Source organism: Elephantulus edwardii, unplaced genomic scaffold (assembly GCF_000299155.1).
Source record: "Elephantulus edwardii isolate Elephantulus edwardi_28Jun2011 unplaced genomic scaffold, EleEdw1.0 scaffold00340, whole genome shotgun sequence".
Lineage (NCBI taxonomy): Eukaryota > Metazoa > Chordata > Mammalia > Macroscelidea > Macroscelididae > Elephantulus > Elephantulus edwardii.
In genome coordinates, this window is record NW_006400090.1 from 2,108,274 (window position 1) to 2,135,930 (window position 27,657).

Below are 27,657 nucleotides of genomic sequence, written 5' to 3' on the forward strand. Positions count from 1 at the left end.
ATGTTCCCTGAGGGTAGAGATTTATCTGTTTTGTTTTGTTTACTTTGACATTTGCTTATTTATAATTTGTTGTAAAATGCCTTTAAAATCCAGAAGATTTTACAATTCTAAGTGATTTCTTTGAGTGTAAATACTCTCAGCAGGCATTTCTTTCTTTTTTTGATTTCTTATGTAAAGAATTAAATACTTTACGTTTTATAACTTGTTTAAGTACAAGTCTTTTTTTTTCAAATCTTTAAAAAAAATTATTATTAATTTTAATGAAAGTTTACAGAGACTTTGGATTTCCATTCATGAAAATGTTGCACTTTTCTCCCTGCCCACCCCTCCTCCCCAGTTCGCTCTTCTTTTTGAAAAGTAAAAGAAAAATTCTTTCATTATTATACAATCCCTCCCCCCAAGTCCACTCCACTATGTAGCCTTCATTCTGTACTCCTATCATGACAATAATACCTAATCATATATCTCTTTTAAACAGTTCTCTCCCTCATCTGTTTCAGTGCAGAATATGTATCCCATCTTTCTCAGTCTCCCCCAACCCTGATGTCAGTCCCATTTTACAACAGTGGCACTATGCAGTATTTGCCCTTTTGTGACTGAGATATTTCACTCTGCATAATGCCCTCCAAGGTCACCCATTTTGTGTAATATTTCAAGAGTTCCTTGTTTTTCAATGCAGCGTAGTATTCCATTGTGTGAATATACCAAAGCTTCTCTATCCATTCGTTTGTTGATTGGCACTTTGGTTGTTTCCAATTCTTTGCTATTGTGAACAAAGCCATGATAAACATGGGTGTTCCAGTACAAGTCATTTTTTTAATAAAATTTTAGTTGTTTTTTTAACAAACATTTTCAGCATAGATTTTCATTCATTCATTGTTGCACATTTTACTCCCTCATCCCTCCGTCAGTTTTGGTTGTGGTTTTGTTTTGTTTTGTTTTTTAGCATTCATTCATTGTTGCACAGCCCGGTTCCCCTCATCCTCTTAGCAATGATATATATCTTATTCTGGGGTGTTGTAGGTATAATGCCTAATCATAAATCATAAATTCATTTAAAAAATATAGACCGCTTCATGAATTAATCCATACTAATCTTTGTATCATTCCAATTTTAGCATATGTGCTGCTGAAGTGAGCCCTAAGTACAAGCCTTTATGACATAGGTTTATCATCAGTATATTTCTTAGGAAGAAAAGAGTTCTAGTGGCTTAGTGGTGAGAAGCCACGCTGCAATCACAAAAGCACACAGTTCAATCCACCAGCTGCTTGGAAGGAGAAGTATGGGCCTGGCATCTTTATACAGTTTGTTTATTTACTGCATCTGAAAACCCCTTGGATAGTCAGCTCTGAAGTGGTCCAGACTCAACAGCACACAGCAAACAAGAGTGTTTTTAGAAAGAGTAGTTTCTACTAGTGAGATTTATTATAAACTACCCATTAAATTTTAAGTTTCATAAGAGTGAGAGATTGCCTATCTTGTTGTTCACTACTATCCCCTCCCCCCTCCTAGTCTTAAGGTATTTCTACAATGATGTTATTGCTCAGAAGTATTTCTACAGTGATGATATTTATGAAATACTTGTAGAATGCTTTCTAATGTGTTTTTGGTCTCATCCACCTGCTCAACTCTAGCTCCACAACATGGAACCACAGGTCACTCTAAATGTGACTTTTAAAAATGAAACCCAAAGCTTTCTTGTTTCTGACCCAGAAAATACTACTTGGGCAGATGTAGAGGCGATGGTGAGTATTTCTTTGTTTTTTTCCTCCATAACACAGCTCATTTTTTTCCAAAGCTATTATTTTTAGCAATACTGTTTCATCACTTTAACAGTTGTTATATTTACTATGCCTAGGTCTTTTGGAAAATTCTTTTCTTAGTGGCTCAGTATTCATATTGATGTGCTCCATAAAATGAATAAATAAATTCCTCTTGAAGAATTTAGGGAAAAAAGGTAACATTGTTAAGAGAATTTCAAAATCCTGGTAATTGTCGAGCAGTCTGAGGAATGGGTCTGTAGGGGACACCCCACCAACTAGCCTTTAGGGGTCTGTCCTCTTGCCTGAGAGCAGCTTTGTTACTATTGTTTGCGAGCCACTGATGGTATAGCTTTACTTTGTAAGTGCCTTTGTTGTACTTTTCCTGCTCTCGATTTGCCCTTTGTACTCTTCTGTTTCTCTTTGATTTGCAATGGTGAATGTTTTACTTCCTATAAACTGTTTATCTAACAAAACTATTTGGTAAAAGCTTACTTTTACCTGGTGATGTACAGTGATGGTTATGGATGGTGTTAACAGAAAAGGAAAAGAAATCATAGAGACCTTCATAGATGATGAGTTAGTCTAGTCCTCTGCCATCCAGCAGGCATCTGTACTGTCCTAGACAGATGGCTGTCCTAGAGGAAGTTGGATCATGTTTGCCAAGTGATCTGAAAATCAAGCACAGCTTGTTTTCCTTAGTACCGTAGAATCTGTGAAAGCCAGACCTGTGTAAGGTGGAAACCTGTGAGAAAGAAAGACTCAAGTGTTTTTCTGTAATAAAAAACAATAGGAAAGTGGTAAAATAAAACTTTAAAGATTGGAAAAAATAATAACCGATTACTTGCTTCCCCACTCCCACTTTCTTGTAAATTTTAAATGTTAAAAGTGCAATAGATCTCCATCATAAAAAGGGAAACAATTCAAACATTCACAGGGACCACTCACTTTTTCAAAGTTTACTTTACTCCACTATTATTGGGGGGGAAAAGGCAAAAATTGAAACTAGTATTCAGTGTTTGTTTTGCATCGACCCATTAAAGCAAGAGAAATGTCACTGAGCCCCTTCCCTAGGAAGCTTCAAGCCTCCATAGCTTTGGACTGTGTCTCTGAACACAGTATGTTAGTGTTTTTGTACATTTTAATTGCTGTTTGGCACTATTTTAGTTTATTTTATGAATTTAAGAATACTCAATTTTTCCACATAAATGAATAGTAATTACTTCTTTGCTTCATATCACTTCAGCTTCGGAAAGATTTCATGGGAATACACTGGTTTGGATAGCAGGGGAATCTTCTTTAAAGGAAAAGTTCAACCATCTTATGTGGGAAAATTGTTGAATTATTTCTTTTTCTATTTGCCATGACAAAATCAATTACAAGAGATGTTCCTCTGTACATAGAACCTAACATGAGCTAATGGGTCAGAGGGTATGTGATTTTAAGTTTTAATAGCTATTAGTAGTTTGGTTTGCAGAACAATTTTTAAAACTCATAAAATGACAGTGCCCTCAGTCCTTGGTAGTGCTGGATGTGTGACTTGAAACAGTTTTTGCCATTCTGATAAAATAGAATCTCAGTGCTTTATTTTCTACTATTGTGACTACCAATGAGGTTAACAAGTTTTTCATGTATTTCTTAAGTATGCTGATTTCTTCTATGAATTTCCTGTACATTTTTGCCTGTTTTTACCTGTATTGTTCATCTTATCCCTAACAGTTTTGTAGATGTTCTTGTATAAATATTAGCTCGTTGTCTCTTTTTGTTTGTTTTTGTTTTTATTTTGTTATTTTGTGTGTGTGTACCGTCAAATCGGATCTGACTGGTACAGGAAGAGAGTGTCCCTCTTTCTCCAGCAGAGCATCTGGTGGATTTGAACTGCGCACCTCTGCAGCTTCTTGCCACTTGGCCACCAGACCCTCCTTTCGCCTCTTGTCTCTTACAGGTTCCATATATTTCTTCTGTCTTTTGTTTGTCTTTTGGCTTGACATGTATGACATTTTTTTTAACACCGTAAAATTTGCCAGTCCTTTTTTTTTTTATGACTTCTATGTTTCTGTCACTGTTTACTTTTTGGCTACTTGTTCATGTAATGTATTTTTCATTTACAGGTAAAAGTTTCATTTGATCTGAACACTATTCAGATAAAATACCTGGATGAGGAAAATGAAGAGGTAAATAAAATATGTTATGATCTCCATTACCAGCTGTTCAAAGTCCAGTGTAGGAATCTTATTTCTCAAAATTGATTGATGTGAAATTCAGATAGTCCTGAATGGGATTTTTCTTATTTATTTAGTGATTTAAATGCTTTTGATAATTGCATGTTTTGAAGTAAGTTGGCATGTGAAGTGGAGTGGACAAACTAGGAAGAACATTGAAGAGGAAAATCTCAGCTAGACCTTTTAAAACTGGAGTTTTGGGGGAGAGAAGTGCAGCAATGAATGAATGGAAATCCAAAATCTCTGTAAATGCTCATTAAAATTATTTTTTAAAAAACCACAAAAAACTGGAGTTTTAGGGAACTCTGGTAGCCTAATGGCAAGAAGCTGCACTGCAATCCCAGAGGTGCACAGTACAAATCCACCAGATGCTCTGCTGGAGAAGGAGGGGCAATCTCCTGTACCAGCCAGACCCGATTTGACGGTGTATGCACAAAAATTAGTAAAAGAAACTTTCAAAAATTATTTAAAATTTAGAGTTCTTAAGTTCACCATAATCCAAGTTTAGTTTTGTTTTTGTTGTGTACCATTGAGTCAGAACCAATCCATAGCTGACCCTCCAACGGGTTTTCAGAGGCAGTAATAGCTGAGGAGGAGATTGCCCATACTGCGTCTAGAGGATTCGAGCCATGTGCCTTCAGGATTGCAGCACAAATTCTTCCCACTATGCTATTGGAGCTAAAAATCCATGTTTTGTTTTAGTTCATTAAAAAATGAAACAACAGTTAAAGAATCTTTTTTCAAAGAGAAAAGAGAATTGAAGGGGGTAGGCAGGGTTGAAAGTATGCAACAATGAGTGAATATCTAAATTCTCTATAAACTTTCATTAAAATATCAATTTAAGAACAATGAAAACCTTTATTACGTTGTTATAGTGTGTCAGGCTAATAACAACAGTGTTTATTGGATGTATCATTATCTTTATTTTACCCATGAGGAAACAGACCCAGAAATGTTTAAGTAACGGGCCCAAAAACAAAAAGCTTGGTAAGGGTTTAATCCATATCCTCTGGCTGCAGACTCAGACTCCTAACCACTTATTAGGCTGTCTCTTAATGCGTATGGTTGAAATAAAAGGACATGTAGATAAGCAATAAAATTTTAATTATTATTTATAACTCACTTATCATACTGGAAGAGCTAAATCCCTACCCTAGGGTTTTGTATCTATTCTGTGAAGCTGGTTTTAAGAACAGATATACTTAACTGGTGAGTATTTCATCAGTTCATCAAGGTGTTTATAATCCACTGTTGCTTTTTTCCTTTTACTAAAGGTATCTATCAACACTCAAGGTAAGTACCTAAGAGAAACTGTTCAGCTTTATTTAAAGCCTGTCTTTTCATGAATTTTTACATTTTCATTTATACTCAAAATTTGTTACAATGTTCTTTTTATATTAGAATTTGATAAGCAGTAAACTAACACTGTATTCACTTAACTGTGGGCATTGGTTACAATGTGATTGTTGCTGTTTGGTATCTTCCAATTAGTTCTAAGTCATAGTGACTCCACTGTTGTGTGTAAGCCCACTGTTGTGTTGCAGACATTGTCAGTTCATCCTACTGATGATTTTCCTCATTTTCACTGATGCTTTTTTTAATACTATTTTATTTTCAAAAGTCAAATACATTGTTTTATAGAACAGATTCTTCCAATTTCCCTTACCCCTCCATCAAATTGTTCAACTCCATGATTAATCCCCCTCTTTCCCTGCACATCTCATCCTTCTGCTTCCAAGCCCCCACCCCTTGGATGGATCTTCATACTCATTATACAATAATGGTTTTATACAATTTTTGGCCTTGTGGGACTGAGTTCATTCACTCATAATGCTCACCAGTCCCTCCCAAGTTAGGTAGTAATTTACAAAATCATTGCTCCTGCTTTCTGTGTAGTATTCCACTGTATGAATATACCATAATTTCTCAATCTGTTTGTTTGTGGTTGGACATCTATCTGGGCTGTTTCCATGTTCTTGTGATGGTGAATAATGAAGCTATGAACATGGGTGTACAAGTATCCATTTGTGCCTCAATTCTCATTTTCTCAGGGTGTATTCCAAGGAGTAAAATAGCTGGGTCATACAGAATTTCTAGGTTCAGTTTTTTTGAGGACGCACCAAACTGCCTTCCAGAATGATTGTACCGTTTTACAATCCTTCACTGGCACTTTTTTACCAGGCATGATATCCTTCTCAGTGGGTTGGCATTAGTTACAAAGGAGATTTTTATTGAATAACAGTGTGGGGGGGGTTGTTTGTTTTGTTTTATTATTTATTATTATTTTTGGTGTGTGTACCATCAAATTGGATCTGACTGGTACAGGAGGAGATTGTCCCTCCTTCTCCAGCAGAGCATCTGGTGGATTTGAACCGCATACATCCGGGATTGCAGTGCAGCAGCTCCCTGAATAACAGTGTTTTGTATATAGGATGCTGACTTTAAATGAATTTTAAAAGAAACGTTAAAAGCTTTAATGAGAGCTTCTCTTGTATTTGAGATGTAATTACTCTGGAAATCATGTCTCCCAGTTCTACACTCGTAAGTTGTCCTCTTTTTTGCATTTGTTTTATATGTGATGTCAACTTATAAACAATTACTAACATTATCCATGAATTCCTAGAGTCCTGAGCTTTCCATAAGCCCATTGTGTGGGACTAGTTTGATCTTTCTGTAACTAGAGGGTACCAGTAGCAAAGAAAGGAAAATTTAAAGCAGAGAACTGTCCTGCAGTAGCTTCTGTTTCTGTTGGATATGAAAAGAAAGTTTGTCAGCAAGAAAATGGTGGCTTTTCATCTATTAAAGATTCTAAGTCAGGTTGCCTATATCTGCAAAAATTTTTAGACTGGTGAAAAAATAACACAGTGTTTATTTTTCTCTCCTTCTAGGTGAATATGAAGAAGCCCTTAAGGTAATACGTATTTCATGTCATTTTCCGAATAGTTTTCAAATGTTTCTTGACTAAATCCTGAGTGTCATTGGCCTTGAAGAAGAACTAGTGAATATAAAAACATACTTTTAAGATTCTAATGAACAGAGTGTACCATCCAGTAAAAGGAAACTCCTGGTGTAAAAATTCTCCCTAGATACTTTGCTATCTCTTTGCTGATCTTGATGTCACTATCCAAGCATCTAAAAATAGGCACTCTCTGAAGTGATATTTTCTCGTTAACGTTTCTTATTTCCTGCTTCATGTATTCCCTGTGGAACATGTTGCCATGAAATATGAGAGAATTAAAGGTATAGACTATAGAGTTGCATAAAGTTTCCTGCTTAAGTCAACAGTGAGTTAATTAATTCCTTGAGGTCATTTATTGTTCTTTATTTATCACTCTGTCTTTTTATTACCACTTTTGAGTTTGGGGGGGGTGTGTGTGTGTGCTTAATTCATTACCACTTTTGTAAATAAGGTTTGAATATCTTTTATGAGCTTCCAGTCCAAAACTCTGGTGTGTTATAATTGATAACACACTCTTCTGTTTAGTTGGTTTTGGAGTTCTGTTTGGGAAATGAGACTCACCATATGATGTTGACTCATCCTGTTTGTTCTCAGATGGCAGTTAAGCATGGAAACCAACTACAAATGCAAGTGCATGAAGGATATTATGTTGTAGATGAAGCTCCAGCTCCGGTTGTAGCAGAGAAACGGCTAGCTGCCAAGGCAGGAAAGAAGCCGCCTGCACATTATTCCTCACTAGTGAGAATCCTGGGATCAGACATGAGGCCCACAGAGGAGCCAGCAGGCCAGGTATGATGAGAATGGATCTTCCTCTGCAATTTTGCCAACCCCAGGTTACTTTTTCTTTAGTTTGAGGTTCTCATCATTTTCCTTCTCTGATTAAAACTTGTAACAGTGGTTCAAATTCACCAGATGTTCTGCTGGAGAAGGAGGGGCAATCTCTTCCTATACTAGTCAGATCCTATTTGATGGTACACACACAAAAATTTTTTTAAAAAAGTTTTAAAAAACAACATATATTTCTTCTGTCTTTTGTTTGTCTTTTGGCTTGACATGTATGACATTTTTTGGATGTGTGACTTGAAACATTCACAGGGACCACTCACTTTTTCAAAGTTTACTTTACTCCACTATTATTGGGGGGGAAAAGGCAAAAATTGAAGCTAGTATTCAGTGTTTGCTTTGCATCGACCCATTAAAGCAAGAGAAATGTCACTGAGCCCCTTCCTTCTTTTTCCTGTGGAGCTGTTGATAAATTCAAATCACATGCATTTGGTTGGCAGCGAAGCTCCTTAACACTAGGCCACCAGAGCTCCAAAATTAGATTGTTGTTGTTTGTGTAGTGTCAAGGTGGAAATGACCCACAGCTAAGCCTTCAGTGGGTTTTCAGAGGCAGTAAATCACACAGAAGGAGACTGCCCATCTTTTTCCCACAGAGCAGGTGGTGGATTTGAACCATGTACCTTTGGGTACGTAGTGCAATTCTTTACCACTAAGGTAAATTGAAGCTAGTATTCAGTGTTTGTTTTGCATCGACCCATTAAAGCAAGAGAAATGTCACTGAGCCCCTTCCTTCTTTTTCCTGTGGAGCTATTGATAAATTCAAATCACATGCATTTGGTTGGCAGCGAAGCTCCTTAACACTAGGCCACCAGAGCTCCAAAATTAGATTGTTGTTGTTGTGTAGTAATGTAGTAATTTCTTAGTGGTAAAGAATTAAAAATGTCATTTCAGACTTAATTGCACTAACATTGGAGTTTATTAAGGAAATAATTTTGTGGGGTGGGAAGGCAAAGACTGTCACACAGTGAAAGTCTTTAAGTTTTCATGAACAGCAGTCCTAAGCCATATTAACAGCAAGACACAATCCCTCAGTTCATACAGGTTCTCAGTCAACACGTGAAAGTCCAGGTTCAGCCTGGCAACAAAAATGCAAGAAAACTGGTTTCCTCAGTCATCAAGCAAGCTTTGTCTCTTAGCAGTCACAAGTCAGCTCTATTAATCCAAATAATGATGGGGCGTTGTCAAAGTCTGCTGTTAGGGACCACTCCAAAGTACTGAAGAGCAGTGGTGTCTCTCTGGAGACTAAGGTGCGTCTGATACAGGCCATGGTCTTTGCAATCACTTGTTGTGCATCAGAGGGTTGGACAATGAGTAGGGAGGATAGAAGGAGAATTGATGCCTTTGAGCTGTACTGCTGGAGAAGAGTATTCAGAATACCAAGGACTGCTAAGAAAAAAAACAGATTCATCCTGGCGAAGGTTAAACCGGGCTGCTCCTTGGAGGCAAGGATTCTGGGCTTCGTCTGGCATACTTTGGACATGTTGTAAGGAGGGACTGGTCCATGGAGAGGGACATCATGCTTGGGATGGTGGAGGGATAGTGCAGGAGGGGAAGACCCTCTGTGAGGTGGATTGATTCAGTGACTGAGGTAATTGGCATGGGTGTGTCAGAGGCACTGCGATTGGCACAGAATAGAGCAGGGTTTAGGGCTGTTGTACATAGGGTAGCTATGAGTTGCAAGCGACTCAATGGCACATAACAATAACATGTATATGGTGGTGTTTTGTGTTTTTGTTTTTTTAAACTGTATGTTTGTATTACTTTATAGGAGAATCTTCAAAATAATACATTTCAGGGTAATTCTTTTAAGTAGAAAGAAAAAGTAACCCCTGCAATCTTGGGTTGTGTTTTCTTACAGCGATTTCCACTTGCTCCATGTGATGCAGACCAACCTCAAGATAAGCCTCCAGACTGGTTTACAAGTTACTTGGAGACAGTGAGTATTCTCTCTGGCTTGGACTTTCACAGCACTTGACACAAGTAGAATGTGGAAAAACCCAAGAGCCAAACTGGTGACTACTGCCTCTGGTATAGGTGAATGAAGAGTGGGAGCTGATTTTTAATCTGGAGCAGTTCCAGTCAAGAAAGCACTTTATTTATTTTTTATTTTATTTTATTTTATTATTTTTGTGTGCGTGTACCGTCAGATCAGATCTGACTGGTACAGGAGGATATTGTCCCTCCTTACCCGGCAGAGCATCTGGTGGATTTGAACCGTTTGCCTCTGGGATTGTAGTTGCAGCTCCTTGCCACTAGAAAGCACTTTATTTTTACAGTGATGTGCCCAGCAAAAGGAGGAGGAATCTGCTTCTAAAAATAAAAAAAAAAACCAATCTCTATAGTTGAAAGGAAAATAAGTTAGAAATTTATCCATCAACAAATTTTTTTCATCTTTTCTTTGAACCACTTTAGCTGTGGAAAGATTAGACCATTTATACCATGTTATGACCACTCACTAGCTCGTAGCTATTGATAATGTGCTTCATTATAATAGAGACTGAAGTTTCAGGTCTGTTTAATAATATTGGAACTGAATTTTTCCATACTTTCTGTTCTGTCTAGTTCAGAGAACAAGTGGTTAAAGAAACAGTTGAGAAGCTTGAACAGAAATTGCATGAGAAGCTTGTACTCCGAAGTTCAACCTTAGGTTCCTGTTCCTCAGAAGTCTCAATGCCTAGTTCAGAGGAAACACTGTTTTTGCCAGAAAATCCATTCAACTGGCATATTGACTGCAGCAGCTGCCAAAGAAAAATTATTGGTGTGCGCTATCAATGCAGGTAAGCCGTATCTGGATCTAGTTGTCTTATGTTGTTGTTAGGTGCTGTCAAGTTGATTCTAACTCATAGCACCCCTTGCCTGCCAGTTGTACAACAGATTTGGACCTTGGCTAATCCCGTGCAGTCCTCACAATCTGTTATGGTTAAGTCCATTATTGTAGTCACTGTGTCAATCCATTTACTCTTTTATTAAAAGAAAAATATGGGACATTTCGAGAATTTGCATGTCATCCTTGCACTGGGTCCATGCTAATCTTCTCAGTATCGTTTGAATATTAGTATATGTGCTGCCGAAGGGAGCACTCAGTCCATCTTCTTGAGGTTCTTCCTCTCCATTAGGGAACTCTGGTGGCCTAGTAAGTAGTAAGAGACTGTGCTCCAGACCCACAGTTTAAATTCACCAGGTGCTCCATCGGTGAAGGAAGGACAGAGTCCCCCTGTGGCATTTACTGCTTCTGAAAACCCGCTGGAGGGTCAGCTGTGAGTCAGTGTGAACTCAGAGTCGCATTACAGCAACCCCCTTTGGTTGCTCCAAATCATGGGGTCCTTCTCCAGGGATTGACCACTCCTGTGGTAACATGGCCCAAGTGTGAGATGAAATCTCTACTGTGTTTGCCTCTAAGGAGTGCAGTGGCTGTACTTCCAAGACAGACTTGCTTGCACCATTGACAGTTCCTGATATACTCAGTACTCTTTACCAACACAATTCAAAGTCTTCCATATTCACTGTCCAACCTTCATAAGCATATAAAGTGTTTAAAAATACCGTGACTTGGGTCTTGCATAACTCAGTTGACTATTTGTAGTCCTCAAAGGAACAACCTTGTTGGCATTCTGGAGAAGTAAGGGAAATTGGTACATTCTGCCTCTGAGCATTAGATAGAGTAGTGCTGGGTAGAACTTGTGAAAGGAGCAGCAGTAATGTGAGGTAAACCAAGTCTGACTTTTCCCCTTCGTAAAGCAGAACTCTCCCCGTCAATAATGTCCACAGCCCCAAAATAATAGCTAAAAGGTCAGACCTGGCTTCCCACGCTCATTAGTGATTCTAGTAATCACTTGGTCCGATGTTCTTTGCAAATTGACTCACAGACTTAATTGCACTAACATTGGAGTTTATTAAGGAAATAATTTTGTGGGGTGGGAAGGCAAAGACTGTCACACAGTGAAAGTCTAAGTTTTCATGAACAGCAGTCCTAAGCCATATTAACAGCAAGACACAATCCCTCAGTTCATACAGGTTCTCAGTCAACACGTGAAAGTCCAGGTTCAGCCTGGCAACAAAAATGCAAGAAAACTGGTTTCCTCAGTCATCAAGCAAGCTTTGTCTCCTAGCAGTCACAAGTCAGCTCTTCCTTTAGTCATCCAGCAAGCAGAACCTTTGACTCCATCTCCAGGGCTCTGTCAGGCTATGCCTCACCACAGTCTCTCTGTGGTTGGATTAGCTCTTTTTTAGGTTGATCTCACAGTTATTGATGATGTTGAAGATGTGTCTGCAGTTGAGGCACTGGATCCCACAGAGGGAAGCTAAGGCAATGGATAAAAAAAGCCATTTTTAAAAAGGTCTGACACCACAGAAATGCAGACTACTCTTTACTCACATGCTTTCTGAGTGTTAAATATTCAGATTGTTGTATTCAGATATGCATTTGGATTAATAGGCAAAGTTCTGTTCCTTGACACAAAATTAGATCACCAAAGAGTCTGTTCTGAATTATTTCATATATTGTTTCATCCTATATATTTATCTTTGAAATAGATACAGATTTAGTGTTGTTATCTTCATTTTTTAAATAAAGGAAACTGAAATACAGCATGGTTAGATGACATGCTTATGCTATCAGCTAACTAGCAATAGAGCAAATATAGAGGTCTAGTCTCCTAGTAGGGAGCTTTGGAAGCCACCACTGGATTCCTTAGTGGTAAAGAATTGCACTATGTACCCAAAGGTACATGGTTCAAATCCACCACCTGCTCTGTGGGAGAAAGATGGGCAGTCTCCTTCTGTGTGATTTACTGCCTCTGAAAACCCACTGAAGGCTTAGCTGTGGGTCATTTCCACCTTGACACTACACAACAACAACAATCTAATTTTGGAGCTCTGGTGGCCTAGTGTTAAGGAGCTTCACTGCCAACCAAATGCATGTGATTTGAATTTATCAACAGCTCCACAGGAAAAAGATGAGCAGTTTCCTCACACTGGAGGGTCAACTCTGAGTCTGTTCCGTTTTGACGGCACACAAGAGTAGTCTTACATATCCCTTCTTTGTATACTCACCACTGTACTGTGCCCTCCTTTTCTCCACAGCCTGTGCCCATCCTACAATATCTGTGAAGATTGTGAGGCAGGGCCCTACACCCACGACTCTAACCATGTCCTGCTGAAGTTGCGGAGACCTGTCGTGGGGTGCTCTGAGCCATTCTCACAATCCAAGTTTTCTAGCCCTCGTCTTCCTGCCGCCCTGGAACAAGTCAGGTAAAGCATACATACGGATGTTTGTTCTTTAGTTTCTTTCATTTTCCTTTTAAAAAGTATACATGTATGTAGTGGTGAAACGTTGCCCCTTTTATTGTGAAAATGTGTGCAGCAAAAAATAGTTTGTTTCTTGGTTCTAGTGAAGGAGAAGTTACAGAACTACAAAAGTCTTGTTAATGCCTGCTCATTTTCACTTGATGTGCAGTTAATGAAGATAATTACCTAAGCTAATGAACTGGAAATGATAAAGGATGAAATTAAGAAACTAAGAACTGATACTGATGGAGACTTCAGTTGGCTTAAAAGACCTTAAGCCTTGTCTGTGAAGTTCGTTTTATTTAAGACACTAATTTATTCTCTCATAGGCTCCAGAAGCAGGTTGATAAGAATTTTCTTAAAGCAGAAAAGCAAAGGTTGCGAGCTGAGAAGAAACAGCGTAAAGCAGAGGTCAAGGAACTCAAAAAGCAGCTTAAACTCCACAGGAAGATTCATTTGTGGAATTCTATCCATGGACTTCAGAGCCCCAAGTCTCCTTTGGGCCGACCTGAGAGCTTGCTACAGTCTAACACTCTCATGTAAGTAAGCCCAGAGCCTTGGTGGGAGTGTAGATTCGTTCAGCTCCCTAAGACTGGAATATCAGTAAACCTCTGTCTTATGTATTCATAACTTTTCATATGCAAATACTTGAAATTTCCTGTTCTTCAATGCTGTGTTATGAGTGGTTGGGTATCGCTCTAAATAAATTAATATCTTCTTTAGTGGGCTTTGCATTTCAGAGTAGTTTCTTGGTTACAGATAATTGTGTAGAAAGTAATGCCTTCCCATCACCAAGACCTCATCCCACACATTTTTTCCTATACTTATTGCAGTTGATGAACCAATATTGGTACATTATTTTTAGTGTTCGTAGTTTACCTTGGGCTTCACTGCTTGTATTGTGCAGCCCCGTGGGTTTTGACAAATGGCTAGAAGTCATGTATATCCTACAATAGGATCAAACAGAATAGTTTCACTGCCCTAAATATCCCTAGTGCAGAAGATAAAAGCCAGGATTTAGAATTAGGATTTTAAGACATTTCTTCACTCAAGGCAGTCTAGAGTGGGAGCAAATGAACAAATGTTTTAAGAGATTGACTTTATAGTTCTATTCCTGGATCCTTTGAATAGTCTCAGCAAATCGCAAATCTGTCCATTTTTCTTTTTTAAAAAAATGTATTAATATTTTTAGGCAAATGCACAGTGACATCCTCAAGAGTCAGTGTTCGGCCTCTGAGGCCACAGTCGTTTATATTCACAGGCTTTCATGCCCACTAGCACATGGCCTGAGTGTGTGAATTTCTGTTCAGGCTCCCATTGCAGCCTTGTGCCCCAGTTATGCCAACCCTCAGTGCAGCTTTTGTGGATGAGAATTTGCCTGATGGAACTCACCTTCAGCCAGGAACCAAGTTTATCAAACATTGGAGGATGAAAAATACAGGAAATGTAAAATGGAGTGCAGACACAAAGGTAAATCCCCCCAAGCCCCCCAGGAATGGTAAGGTTTGAAGTGGTAGAGTGCTCATCTGACAAACTTATTTCTCTTGTCATTATCCTTTTCAGCTCAAGTTCATGTGGGGAAACCTGACTTTGGCTTCTGCAGAAAAGAAGGATGTCTTGGTTCCTTGCCTGAAAGCTGGCCATGTGGGAGTTGTATCTGTGGAGTTCATTGCCCCAACTTTGGAAGGAACATACACTTCCCATTGGCGTCTTTCTCATAAAGGCCAGCAGTTTGGGCCTCGGGTCTGGTGCAGTATCATAGTGGATCCTTTCCCCTCCACAGAGAGTCCTAATAGCAATGAAAAGGACATGATCACCTCCTGCAAAGCTGATGAGGTGAGTTTTGACATGACTTGGCTAAGATCCTTATAGTTAGGTAAGAGGTGACTAAAATGAAAAGAACTTATGTGAGACTAGTTATTCTTTCTTTCAGAACTCATGAACAGGTAGCGACTTTTCTCTCCCCAGCACATTTAGGTACAGAACTTTGGTCTCATCCTCAGAGATTTCATTTGAGTGTCTAGGACATGAGGGTAGGCAGTCCCAAGTGCTTTTTTCTACCTTTGTAGTGATGCTTGGCTGTCTCTTTGCTGCTCAACGGAAAGACAGACTGCCTGTTTGGACTGTGAAACTGGTGGACTGATAGATTTGCTCTTAACGTTGTTCTTTCCTGAAATGACCTTTTGTGTGTGTTCTCTAAATAATATTGAAGCCTTGCTCTGGTGGTTACTTAGTGTGCAGTGTGTATTTTTAGACAACTTCCCTCTGTTAGCGGGATTCTTTCAGAATGACTATTGCCTCAATATTTAGGAAGCTCTCATGGCCTAGAGGTAAGAATCTGCACTGCAGTCCTGAAAGCACACAGTTCAAATCCACCAGTTGTTCCACAGGAGAAAGATGGGCAGTCTTTCATGTGATTGACTACCTCTAAAAACCTGCCAGAGGGTCAGCTGTGGGTCAGTTCTGACTCAGCGGTCACAACAGCTGCTTTAGTATAATCACTAACCTTCCCAAACCAAACCTGTTGCTGTCAAGGTCTGGCAACCCTCCATCAGGCTTCCAAGGCGGTAAATCTTAATGAGAGCGACTGCCTCATATTTCTCCTAAGGGGTGGCTAGTGTATTCAAACATCTGTCCTTTCCAAAATCTGCTGTGACACTGAGGCTCCTTAATCAGTAACCAAACTCATTGCCCTCACTAGCAACTCTTCACCAGGCTCTGAGGTTGTAAATCTTTTTGGGAGGAGACTGCTTGTATTTCTCCCAAGGAGCAGCTGATGGATTTGACTGCAGCCTGATACACACCTTACCGCCAGAGTTCCTTTAATCACTGACTGATGAAAATATATTTTTAAATAATGTTAGATAATGAGTGCTGCAGGACTATAGGCGTATTTGACAAAAGTAATGCATATGTGTGGAAAGTGTGAAACACAATGTATACAGATTTTGTATGCAAACCAATATAAAATAATTTTTTTTAAAAAAAAAGGTAATGCATATTTGTGGTAGAAAATGGATAATATATGAAGGCATATGAACCCAATGTTAGCCTGTGTTTTTCACTGTTGTACTTGGTTAATGTAAGTTATTTTGCGGGAAAGCTGGAGTAATACATGAACACTCTACTGTTTTTGAAACGTTCAAATATGTAAGTTTAAAGTAGTATCAAAACAAAACGTTTATTTAAAAATGTAGAGATGGCAACAGTTGGGGATTTTTGTTCTTTTAGGGAGGTCTTTCAGTCTCTTGAGAGCCCTAAAATCTGCCTTATGATGTCTCTTTAGGAAGCTTTTTGTCTGGCCAAAGAAGAAATGCAGCTTGATGGAGTGACTGAGAAGACTGAAGGAACAGGAAGCGGCATTTCTCAGAAAATAAAAAAGGTTCCCAGAGAGAGGGAGCTCTATATCCCATCTGTGGACCTTCTGACTGCCCAGGTGGAAAATTCAATAAGCATTGGGGAAAATGTTTTACCACATTGATGACAAGGTGGTAGCCTTAGGTGGTGCCCAGAAAGTCCATCATGCCCACTTTGATACAGTCAGATGCATTGTTGCAAGGAAGCTCGCCTAGGGAGACCGTTTCTAAACCAATATTTCCTCTTTAAATTGTGACCTCACTCCTGTGCTTCTTCACAACTCCAGTTGCTTCTGCTTTTCACCTTCTCTCTGATTCACTTTCACACCTATGGCATTCCCTTTCTTTGCTTCTCTCTGGTCATTTGAACATCTAGTTCCCATTTAACTCTATTCTTTTCACTTGTTTGAGGTGAGACATAAATTTGAACAGAGTTGTATGTAGACTCTATAGAGCTCAAAGCTCTGCCAGTCCCATCAAGATAGAACATGGTCCACCATGCACTACATGTGGTCTGACATTGCCCATCTTCTTCCAGGACCTGTTGTCCTTTGAGCTGTTGGATATAAACATTGTCCAAGAGTTGGAGAGAGTGCCCCACAACACCCCTGTGGGTAAGAATGTTACTGGATCACTTTGCCTATTTTGTTAGTAGACCCAAAAGTACTGCAGCATGGACTCTGGTAGTTGACATTCTATTTCCCCACCGTGTGATGATAAAGCTACCCTCTCTGGGTCCAGTTTTCTTTACCCCATTTTCTGTCAGAGGGAATGATGTGCCTTAGTGCAATCCTACCCTGCCACAAAGGAACCCTCGTTTTTCTCAGGAGGTTTTATGTCCCTTTTTGACGTTTCCCGTCTTGACTGTGACCTTCCAGGACAAATGTACCTTAACGGTCTGCAGAAACTCTTTACAACAGTCCTTGAAGCATACCTGGGTTTTTACTTGAGTCCTGCAGGAGGCCACAGCCTGTAAGCTCCTGCTTCTGAACACTTGACTATTGATGATGTGATGCTTTTCCTTGGTTGATGGTTCTCCTGTCTTCATTCTCCAGATATGACTCCTTGCATGTCTCCTCTGCCACATGACAGTCCTTTAATAGAGAAGCCAGGCTTGGGGCAGATAAAGGAAGAAAGTGAAGGGGCGGGATTTAAAGCTCTTCCTGGTAAGGGGTTAAATATCTGTAAAGCATTCACCTTCTCTGTTTTCATACTATACCTATTTTTACGCCTACCCCCTACTAATCTAATTTTGGTATGTGAATAAGTTTTCTGTAGCATCTCATGTTTTTTAAGTCAGCTTCCTTCCAATAGCTCAGATAACAGCCATTCCTTGCCCCATATTATAAGTTTGGGTGATGACTGACCATGGCAGAAACATTTTGACATTTTAAACCAGTTCTGACAAGGCCCTCATCTCTTCCAGATTCCTCAGCATCAGTGAAGAATAAGGCTGAGAGCACTGCTTCAGTGGAGGAAGCAGAAGATGACCTAAGTGGGACCCAGTTTGTATGTGAGACTGTGATCCGATCCCTCACCCTGGATGCTGCCCCTGATCACAACCCACCTTGCCGAGGAAAGTCCCTGCAGGGTGAGTGTCGCTACGGAGTGGAGCCCGCCCTAATACCCTAACGGTGATTGCCAGACATTGTTAGTGAGACGTGCTCTTCCAGGTGATCTTTGTTGAAAATGATGGTCAAATCTGTTTCCTCATATTCTACATGAGCTGCCCAACCATTTTTATTTCCGTTTTAGCAATTAAAAAAAAGTTCCCATACCTTGTTTATGCACTTCCTCCAGGGGCAGGATTACAGCTGCATTCCACTGAGGGGAAAGGCCTGTGCTGCCTGTGTTCTCTTCCTGTAAACTGACTGAGCGCCAGCAGTAGCAGCTCTCTCCTGGGGCTGTAGTCCAGGAACTAACCAGTAGAAGAAGAAGTATCAAACTGAATTCCTCGACTTTATACCTCCTATTAAATTCTGTAACAGTTATCAGAAACGTCTGTACTATCTAAAAATTCTAGAGCGTCAAAATAATACAGAAAATCACTAAGTTCACGTTAATGAAGTTTACCCTATATCTTTAAATATGACTTGTTTTTAATTCTTTTTCAAATATAGATGTATAAAAATATATTTTTTTCAAAAGCCTAAAAGGATTTGAATCAAAATATTCATAGTAGTAATTTTTGATGGGACTATGCTGCTGGGGTTTTTTTATGACTCTAAATATAGATTTCTGCTTTCTTTTTTTTTTTTATTAATTTTAATGAAAGTTTACAGAAACTTAGGGTTTCCAGTCATTCATTGTTGCACTTTTCTCCCTGCCCACCCCTACCCATCCAATTTACTCTTCTCCTTGAAAAGTAAAAGAAAAACTCATTGTTATGCAGTCCCTGCCCCCAAGTGCATTACTATGCAGCCTTCACTATGGACTTCTGTAATGATAATACCTATTCATATATCCCTTTTAAACAGTTCTCTCCCTCATCTGTTTCAATGCAATGTACATCATTCCTCCCCTCCTTTTCTGTCTTCCCTCAACCCTGATGTCAGTCCCGTTTTACAACAGTAGCCCTATGCAATGTTTGTCCTTTTGTGACTGAAATATTTCACTCAACATAATGTCCTCCAGGGTCACCCATTTTGTATAATATTTCATGAGTTCCTTGTTTTTCAATACTGCATAGTATTCCATTGTGTAGATATACTAGAGCTTCTCTATCCATTCATTTCTTGATGGGCACTTGTGTTGTTTCCAGTTTTTTGCTATTGCGAATAAAGCCACAATAAATCTGAGTTTGCATATATCTGCTTGAGTGGCAGTTATGGTTTCTTTAGGTATGCTGCTGTTTTTTTAAATATTTCCCTCATCTATATTTTGCCAGAGTTCTATCATGAACATGCATTACCCTTATTTTTTTTGGCAGTAAAATTAACACATAATCTTTCACATTTACATTTTTTTATTTTATTGATATTTTAATGAATGTTTATAAAAGACTTAGATCTCTAATCATTCATTTGTTGCGCATTTTCCTCCCTGCCCCCAACAAATCTTTTTCTTTCCAAAAAAAAAAATTTCATTGTTATACAGTCCCCCACCCCAGACCACTTTACTATGCAGCTCTTATTCTGGACTCTTGTCATGCTAGTAACACCTAATCATTTATTCCTTCTATGTAGTTCTCTCCTTCATCTATTTCAATGCCTTGTAAATTATTTATCCCCTCTTAGTTTTCCCCCCAGCCCCCATGTCAGTCCTGGTTTATAACAGTGGCCTTTGCCATATTTGTCTTTTTGTGACTGAGATATTTCATTCAGCATAATGGCCTTCAGGGTCACCCATTTTGTATAATAATTCTTAAGTTCCTTTTTTTCAATGAAGCATAGTATTCCATTGTGTGAATGTACCACAGCTTCTCTATCCATTTGTTTGTTGATGGACACTTGGGTTGTTTCCGACTCTGCTATTGTGAACAAAGCCGCAATAAACATGGGTGAGCATATATCTGCTTGGGTGGCAGTTCTGGTTTCTTTAGGCTATATTCCCAGTAGTGGAATTGCTAGGTCAAAATGGTATCTATTTCCAACTTTTTGAGAAAGCGCCATACTGCCTTCCATAGTGATTGTACCATTTTATACTCCTACCAGCAGTGAATAATGGTTCCAGTTTCTCTGCAACTTCGCCAGCATTTGTTGTTTGCTGTTCTGTTAAATTTTGCTATTCTTATGGGGTGAGATGATATCTCCTAGTTGTACATTCTTTTTTTAAAAAAAATTATATTATTTGCATACAAAGTTTGTATACATTGTGTTTCACACTGTCCTTCCTTCACACTATGTTTCATGCAATCATTCCCATAACGTGCATTACTTTTTAAAGGAGATGTACACATGTAATCCTGTGGTACTTACCACCTAGCATTTTCTTTTATAACATTGTTAGCAAATTTGTCAGTTTGTTTTGAACTCTGTCTCAATGCATTAATAATCACATTACTGAAAAAGATGGAGCCTTTTCATTTTGAGATTCATACAATTTCTCTAAAGCCTGGATATTTCTGCCTCACTTAGTTTGTGAGTTTTGGAGTTTCCATCTGTTCTGTGCATGGGCTTCCACCTCACTGTCATCATGGTCCTAACAGCAGCCCCTCCTCTTGACTCATAGCTCAGAAGCTTTACTAAAGGTAATATCAGTGGTTGCTTTTAGCTTACTATAAAATTGTTTAGTTCTGGCGAGCTCTGGTAGCCTAGTGGCAAGAAGCTGCACTACAGTCTCAGAGATCCGCAATTTGAATCCACCAGATGCTCTGCTGGAGAAGGAGGAACAATCTCCTCCTGTACCAGTCAGATCTGATTTGACGGTACACAAAAAAAATAATGAAATAAAATAAATTTAAAAAAATTGTTTGGTTTTTTTCCCTGTAGTGAAATCTGCCTCATCAGAAGGAGAGGGACCACGTGGTGATGAAAGAGAAGAGATTATCCACATCGCTGAGGAAGAATTTGTTGAGGAGGAAGATGACTTCAAAGATGAAGTTCAGAGTCAGTCCTCTGCCTCCTCAGAGGATTATATCATCATCCTACCTGAGTGCTTTGATACCAGCCGCCCCTTGGGGGACTCCATGTACAGCTCAGCACTCTCTCAGCCAGGCCTGGAACGAGGAGTTGAAGGCGAGCCTATCATTGAGACTGGACAGGAACCAGCTGAGGCTGGGGAGACACTCCCTGGAGGGGAGAACCAGCCACAGAGGCACACCATCAATGACATCCTTATGGCCTCACAGACTTTGGAAGCAGTGCCCCTAACCCCAGAGGTGGTGGGGCCTTCACCTCCACTACCCAGGTACCATCTACACACCCTTCTGAATTCCAGAAGTGGAATTAAGAGTGAGGGGAATCTACTTGATGGCAAAAGTTATTCTTTATCAGCATAGGAAGAAATGATTTCCCTTACTAAAATCTGAATTTAGATAATGAGAGTTGTGCTTGTAGCATTTCTGGAGTCTGAATTTCAAGAAGTATTGGTTGTAGCTATCTTTAATTATCTCAGTATGATATATTTTAATTGTTTAGAGCTAGTTTTTAAACACACACAAAAATCTCTACATTACCTCTACTTAGTCTTCTTAATACTCTATTGGATGTTTTTGTATCATTGTATGGAAAATACTGGAACCCTGACTATGGTTTAAACTAGGTGTAGACTGTTCTAGTGAGCTTCATATTTAGCTTTATCAGTGCTATTTAGTAAACAAATTGGCCAGACTGAAACCAATCTTTCTAGCTTAACTATGGCTAAAGAGGACAAGAAGTAGAATGAAGTCCTTCTGTCTTGATCCCTAAATTCTGTTATGTGATCTGAATCAGAAATGTGAAATATGTAGAGAGAATTTGGCACTGCTGTGCTGTGTTTACTGTATCTCCACCGTTTCAACTTTGAACATTATGTCTTTCTGAAAGGAGCCCTCCTTGTGTACAGCATCCTGCTTTCTCAGGAGTGGATTTACCAGTTACCATTCCAGAAGTTTCTTCAGTCCCTGATCAGATCAGAGGAGGTAATGAACAGCTTGAGATTTTTTGTTCTTCCTCAGCTTTTTAATGGAAACCAGGTATCACACAGACTGTCTTTGTGATTCTTGGCAGTTTATAGGAACTTGCCCTTTCACCCTTTCTCTATTCCTCTCTACTTTTATGTCTATTCTCTTGCTTAATATTTCTTAAATGAGCCATCATAGAAGTAGGTGCTGTGCTGTGGCCGGAAGTACATAAGCCTCAGAGCCAGAAGTTTCCTGGCTCCAGCTTTAGCTCTGTATTTCTTCACTGTGTGGCCTTTGTAGTGTCTCAGCAAATACATAACACTGTTTACTCTTCTGCAAAATAGAGATGATAATACTGTGAAATTGTTTAGAGCAGAACTTCAAAGTTACTTTCCACTCTCTCAAAAAATAAAACCTAAAAGTACTTACAAACTATATATAAACTGTTATTGTTATGTGCCATCAAGTCAGAACTGACTCTTAATTGACCCCTCTAGGAAGTTTTCAGAGGCTATAATTTATCCATCTTCCATGAGGCAGCTTGTGGATTTGAACCACCTGCCTTTGGCTTGGCAGTGCAACTCCTTACCCTCTAGGCTACCTGAGCTCCCTAACTGCTGCTGTTTTGTTGTTAATTGTGTGCCATGGAGTTAGAACTGACCTCTAGCTGATCCTCCAGTGAATTTCAAAAGCAATACATTATACAGGAGGACATTGTTCATCTTTCTTTTGAAGCAGCTGGTGGAGTATCCACAGGCCTTTGTGTTGGCAGTGTAATTCCTTACCACTAAGCCACCAGAGCTTGCCTATCTGTGTACTATTATCATAGAGTTTACTTTTATGATTCAGTAAGCTATCACTTTTCATTACATTTTGAACACTTCCTTAAAACTACTTCTTCCAAAATTGCCCAGGTCCTAAGAAGAGGAAAAAAGAACCCCAATTTTGCAATCAAATTCCTTCCTGCCTTGAAAATAGCTTTGCTGTGAGTTAGGGAACACTTAGCACTTATGGATGCTGCATCTAACCAAGAGCTCTTTTGCTTTTAGAGTACAGATGCTCATCAGGACATGTAAACAGCAGACAGAAGAGCTGTGACCACTCAAGGTAACTGCATCTTGTACAGTCTCTTCTTAGAAGCTGTTGGATGTGCTACTGTTTGCATCTGCTTAAAAGAGCCCATGAGAGCAGAGAAGAAGCGCAGTCAGTCCTTATTCTCATTCCTCCTAAAATGCTAGAGTAGCATTGAGCGCACAGGGAAAGCTGATGCTAGATTCCTGTCTTTCCAGACTAGAAAGGAATCCCCAGTCTCCCATTGGCGCCAGATAAGGCAGGCATGTCAGATCCAAATGTGCATTTTAGTGGTTTTGTTTACACCTGAAGAACAGTGTCAAGATGAGATTTTCCTACCAAATACAGAAAATTATATTTCCTCCAGGAGAGGTTCCTCCAAGATAATCAGGCAGAGGCAGGCAGCTGGTCCTCAGTTTGCCCTTGACTCTGTTATTTTTCAGCTAGAACTGAAAGCTGGCGTGTTACTCGGAGTACTATATTTTCTACAGTATCCATAGCATGTTTGACCAAAAACAATTTAAAACAGGCCTGAGGGATTCAGATTAAAATCACCCACCCTGGGCTTGGTAGCATCACTTTCTGTCCATTAGGGCAACTGAGCTCTGTGTTGTTATTGTTAAATGTCACATCAAGACATAGGTGACTCATAGCAACCCTATGAACTTTCTTCGTTTCTCCAAGTTCATAGGGTTTCCAGAGGCAAGCTATTTTTCTGTTCTTCTAGATGGTATAGCACTGCTCTGTCATTTTGCTGTACCAGAGGTAACTTGTGGTGGCTGTGATGCTGAACATTGTGACCCTGATGTGCCATGGTGGACAGTGTTTGACGGAGCTCCCCGATTAAAACAAGCTTGGAAGCAGGAGTGGCATCCGCTTCCAAAGTACCTTGACTTGGCGGCATTTAACAGCAACACCCATAGCATAAGCAGTAGAATTGGCCCTCTATCAAACTAGGATTTGAAGCTATAAAACTGATAAAGTATCCAATCATTTCTGTCTACACCTGATTTTTTCTCTTAAGGAGACCTCTTTCTTTTAAGGATTTACTTAGAGCCAGATTACCTAGTAGGGAGGTGATTGTTTGTTTGTTTGTTTAGGGAGATCATTTGGTTTTCCTGCACAGGCATCACCAAGGGAGCAGCATTGCTGGAGGACTAGTGAAGGGGGCTTTGTCTGTTGCTGCCTCTGCGTACAAGGTCCTGTTTGCTGGGCCACCAGTCACTGCACAGGTTAGTATGTGTTCTGTTTTCCTGAACTAAATCTGATCTCAAATTAACATGGTAGCCTCAGAGCTAAAGAGCAAAATGGCATTTTGGAAAGAATGTGCTCATTAGGTTTAGTTCTATGAAAGTCCACCACAAATATGACTAGCCAACTCACTTAAGGAAAGAAAAGTACCAAATGTTTGTTGAAGTATTCCAGGCTCTGGACCTTAAGATAAGGAAGACACTTTTTCCTGTCCAGAGCCTAGGAAATGACAGTTAAAGAGACAGACATTCATAATCAGGGTAAGATCCTGTGTTGATGCTGTCAGACAAGTGGACAAGTGGATCACCTTACCTAGGCTAATAGGGCCAAGGAACACTTCCTGGTAGATTGAAGGAAAAAGTAAATTGTTGGCTAGAGAATGGAAAGGTCCAAAAGACTTTGCAGATAGAAACTAACCAGTGGAAAAAAATGTCTTGGCAATGTAGAGAGGAAGTTGAATCTGAAAAACAGGACCATTTGGTCTGAGAAGAATAAGACAAGACCAGATATGTAGGCTGGTGATGGTGACTGTGCTGTCGAGTCGGGACCAACCCATAGCTGATCCTCCAGCAGGTTTTCAAAAACAGTGAATTGCATGAGAGGAAAATGCCCATCTTTCTTCTGCAGAGCAGCTGGTGGATTTGAACCATGTACCCTTAGGATTGCAGCACAGCTTCTTAACCATTAGGCCACCAGACCTCCCTGTGAAGGCTGGAGACAGATCACTATGTTCCTTTTATTAAGGAGTTTGAATTTTAAGGCTAGTAGGAAGAACTATTCAAGGTTTTTATGTTGTTGTATGCCATTGATTTGGAACCAACTAATAGCCGACCCTCCAGCAGATTTTCAGAGGCTGTAAGTCACTTGAGAGGAGATTGCCCATCTTTCTCCTGCAAGGCAGCTGGTGGATTTGAACTCTCTGTCTTTGGATTTACAGCACAACTCCTTACCACTAAGTCTCCAGAGTTCCCTTTAAGGAAGTGATTAACAAGATCTGATCTCTTTTTCATAAGAGCATTTTACAGTGGGGATGTTGGCAGGAAGCTGGGGGGAGATCAGTCTGAGATTCGATATTAGATCAGTTGTTATTGTTGTTATGTGCTGTCAAGTATGAACCAACCCATAGCTAGTTTTCAGAGTTGGTAAATACAAGTTGATTGCCCATCTTTCCCCTGTTGGGCAGCTGGTAGATTTGAACTGTGTGTTTTAGGACTGGCAGCATAGCTCCTTACCACTAGGCCACCAGAGCTTCCTTGTTAGATAGGTAGGAAGGATGAAAGATAATTTAGAGGTAGGAATGCAAAATCATGGAGACCATGATTGAGTGACTACAAAGACATCAAGGATGAATCTCCATTTGTCTGATTTAGGTAATCAATAAAAGATGGTATGCCTGAAATATATATTTGGATGAGAAGAGGTCAGTTTTGGGTATTGCATAGCATAGGCAAGTAAAGATATATAAATCAATCTAGATTGCCTAGGAGAGAGCTGGCCTGGAGATGACACTGAAGAGTTGATTAAAGGATGAGGTGATAGCACGAGCCATGTGATGGGGCAGGATCATCTAAGGAATAGGCAAGGTAAACGGCCTTTAAGAGATGGATAAGGAAGGAGAAACTTGGAGAGATGACAGATAGTTAAGAAATAATGAGAAATCTTTACTGGAACTTAGAGAAGACAGTATTAACAAGGAGAGAATTGGTCAGCAGTGTCAAATGCTACAGAGAGGTGTGACTGGTAGTGAGGAATTTCAAACTGCAAGTCTGTTCCACATTTAAAATAGTTACGGTACAAAGGAAAAGAGAGCTGATGTTTAGGTAAGGTAGGAGGTACCATTTTTTAAAGATTGGTGAAGTAAAGCACAAAAGTTAATAGCAAAAAGATTAATGATAAGGGTGAGAGTATAATTACTGGGAAAGGATTCTGAGATGGTGAGAAGTGAGTAAGTGTGGAGGGAAATGCTAGAGTGAGTGCTCTAAGTAAGCTTAGTGTGCTTAGAAACTTTCTCCCTGGGATTCTCTCACCAACCCTGCAGAGAAGCATTTTGTATCTCCATCTTCTTGAACAAGAGTTTATCTGCATCAGGTTTCATTTAGTCAGAGAATTGCAGACTTTCTGAAAATTTCTTATTCTCTTCCTAGTTCTAAGGAGAGTTTGTCAGTCCCCTGGTTACCCTTCTCCCTCCAACACAAACATAACTGATCTATAGCAGGCCTTCCCAGTCTTACCACCCCTCAGAAGACCTACTGCTGCGAAGGAGGCATGTTGTCCATACTCGTGTATCTAATCACTTGGTGTTTTGAAAAGGGGTCCTCTGGTCATCTAATCTGTAGTATATGATTCTGGAAGCTGAAAAGCTCCAGATCCCTGGAGGTGGGAATCCACCCGGACTGTTTCCTCCCATTAAAATTTACAGCCTGATCCCAGAAGTGCACGGTTCGAATCCACCAGATGCTCTGCCGGGGAAGGAGGGGCCATCTCCTCCTGTACCAGTCAGATCTGATTTGACGGTACACGCACACAAAAATAAAAAAAAATTAAAAAAAAAATTTACAGCCTGAGAGAAAGATTCTGGTTTTTTTGTCTGTACACAGCCAGTAGTCTCCGAAGACCAGACAGCTGCGTTGATGGCCCACCTCTTTGAAATGGGCTTCTGTGACCGGCAGCTGAACCTACGGCTACTGAAGAAGCACAATTCCAACATCCTGCAGGTGGTGACAGACCTCCTTCAGGTCAACACCAATGACTGGTACAGCCACCGCTATTGAAGATTCTCCTCGTATTAAATAACTGCCTGCTGCTCAGAGATGATCTTTATTCTGTTATTGGGGTTATAGGGTTGAAGACCTTGTTTTTAAATCTGATGAATATTTATATAGCCCATCACTGAACTGTCAAGACAGTACTTGCAATACAGTATTTTTTGGAGCCACTCAAAGACCAGACTTAAATTTTCACTTTAGACACTGGATAAGTTGTAGGCAGACCATTTTAAAATTTATTTACATAAAACTTCTTCCTCCGTTTTAATGTACTATGGAGTATAATTCGAACCTCCTGTAAAATCAGTTTTCTTTTTACTTGTATTCATGTTGAGTCTTTTTGTTTAGTTAATGTGGATGTTTTTATGAGGATATCATTTGTCAAGTGTTGAAATGAACACTGGAGGAAAGGCAATCAATTGTTTTCAGGAATTATCTTAAAATTTCCTTAGCCCTACCCCAAGCCTCTTAGCTATATGGAGTGAGATGATACCCAAAGCATGACAAAAATATTGCTACTCTTACTTTCTCAAGGGGAAAATCATTTCCCAGCAAGATTCAGTAATGGATGCCCTTGCTTTCTGAAGACCATTGGATAAAT

The 27,657-nt window shown here is 39.6% G+C and overlaps 1 protein-coding gene across 1 annotated transcript; it reads left to right on the forward strand.

Annotated features, from left to right (window-relative positions):
• Positions 1-1,644: 1,644 nt before the first annotated feature.
• Positions 1,645-27,062, forward strand: NBR1 (neighbor of BRCA1 gene 1). Its single transcript, XM_006901730.1, has 21 exons — positions 1,645-1,746; positions 3,873-3,935; positions 5,258-5,276; positions 6,872-6,894; positions 7,537-7,731; positions 9,644-9,721; positions 10,348-10,562; positions 12,868-13,035; positions 13,401-13,610; positions 14,382-14,541; positions 14,635-14,907; positions 16,358-16,507; positions 16,966-17,041; positions 17,483-17,593; positions 17,854-18,018; positions 18,083-18,100; positions 20,882-21,275; positions 21,893-21,987; positions 23,019-23,076; positions 24,167-24,272; positions 26,889-27,062. Exons 1-21 carry the CDS (start codon positions 1,645-1,647, stop codon positions 27,060-27,062), a joined length of 2,853 nt encoding a protein of 950 aa, XP_006901792.1.
• Positions 27,063-27,657: the final 595 nt, after the last annotated feature.

Coding starts and splice junctions, on each gene's coding strand:
- NBR1 (XM_006901730.1), top strand. CDS start 1,645: ATGGAACCACAGGTCACTCTAAATGTGACTTTTAAAAATGAAACCCAA. Junction 16,508..16,965: donor TGGACCTTCTGACTGCCCAG/GTGGAAAATTCA, acceptor ATCTTCTTCCAG/GACCTGTTGTCCTTTGAGCT. Junction 24,273..26,888: donor GGCCACCAGTCACTGCACAG/GTTAGTATGTGT, acceptor GTCTGTACACAG/CCAGTAGTCTCCGAAGACCA.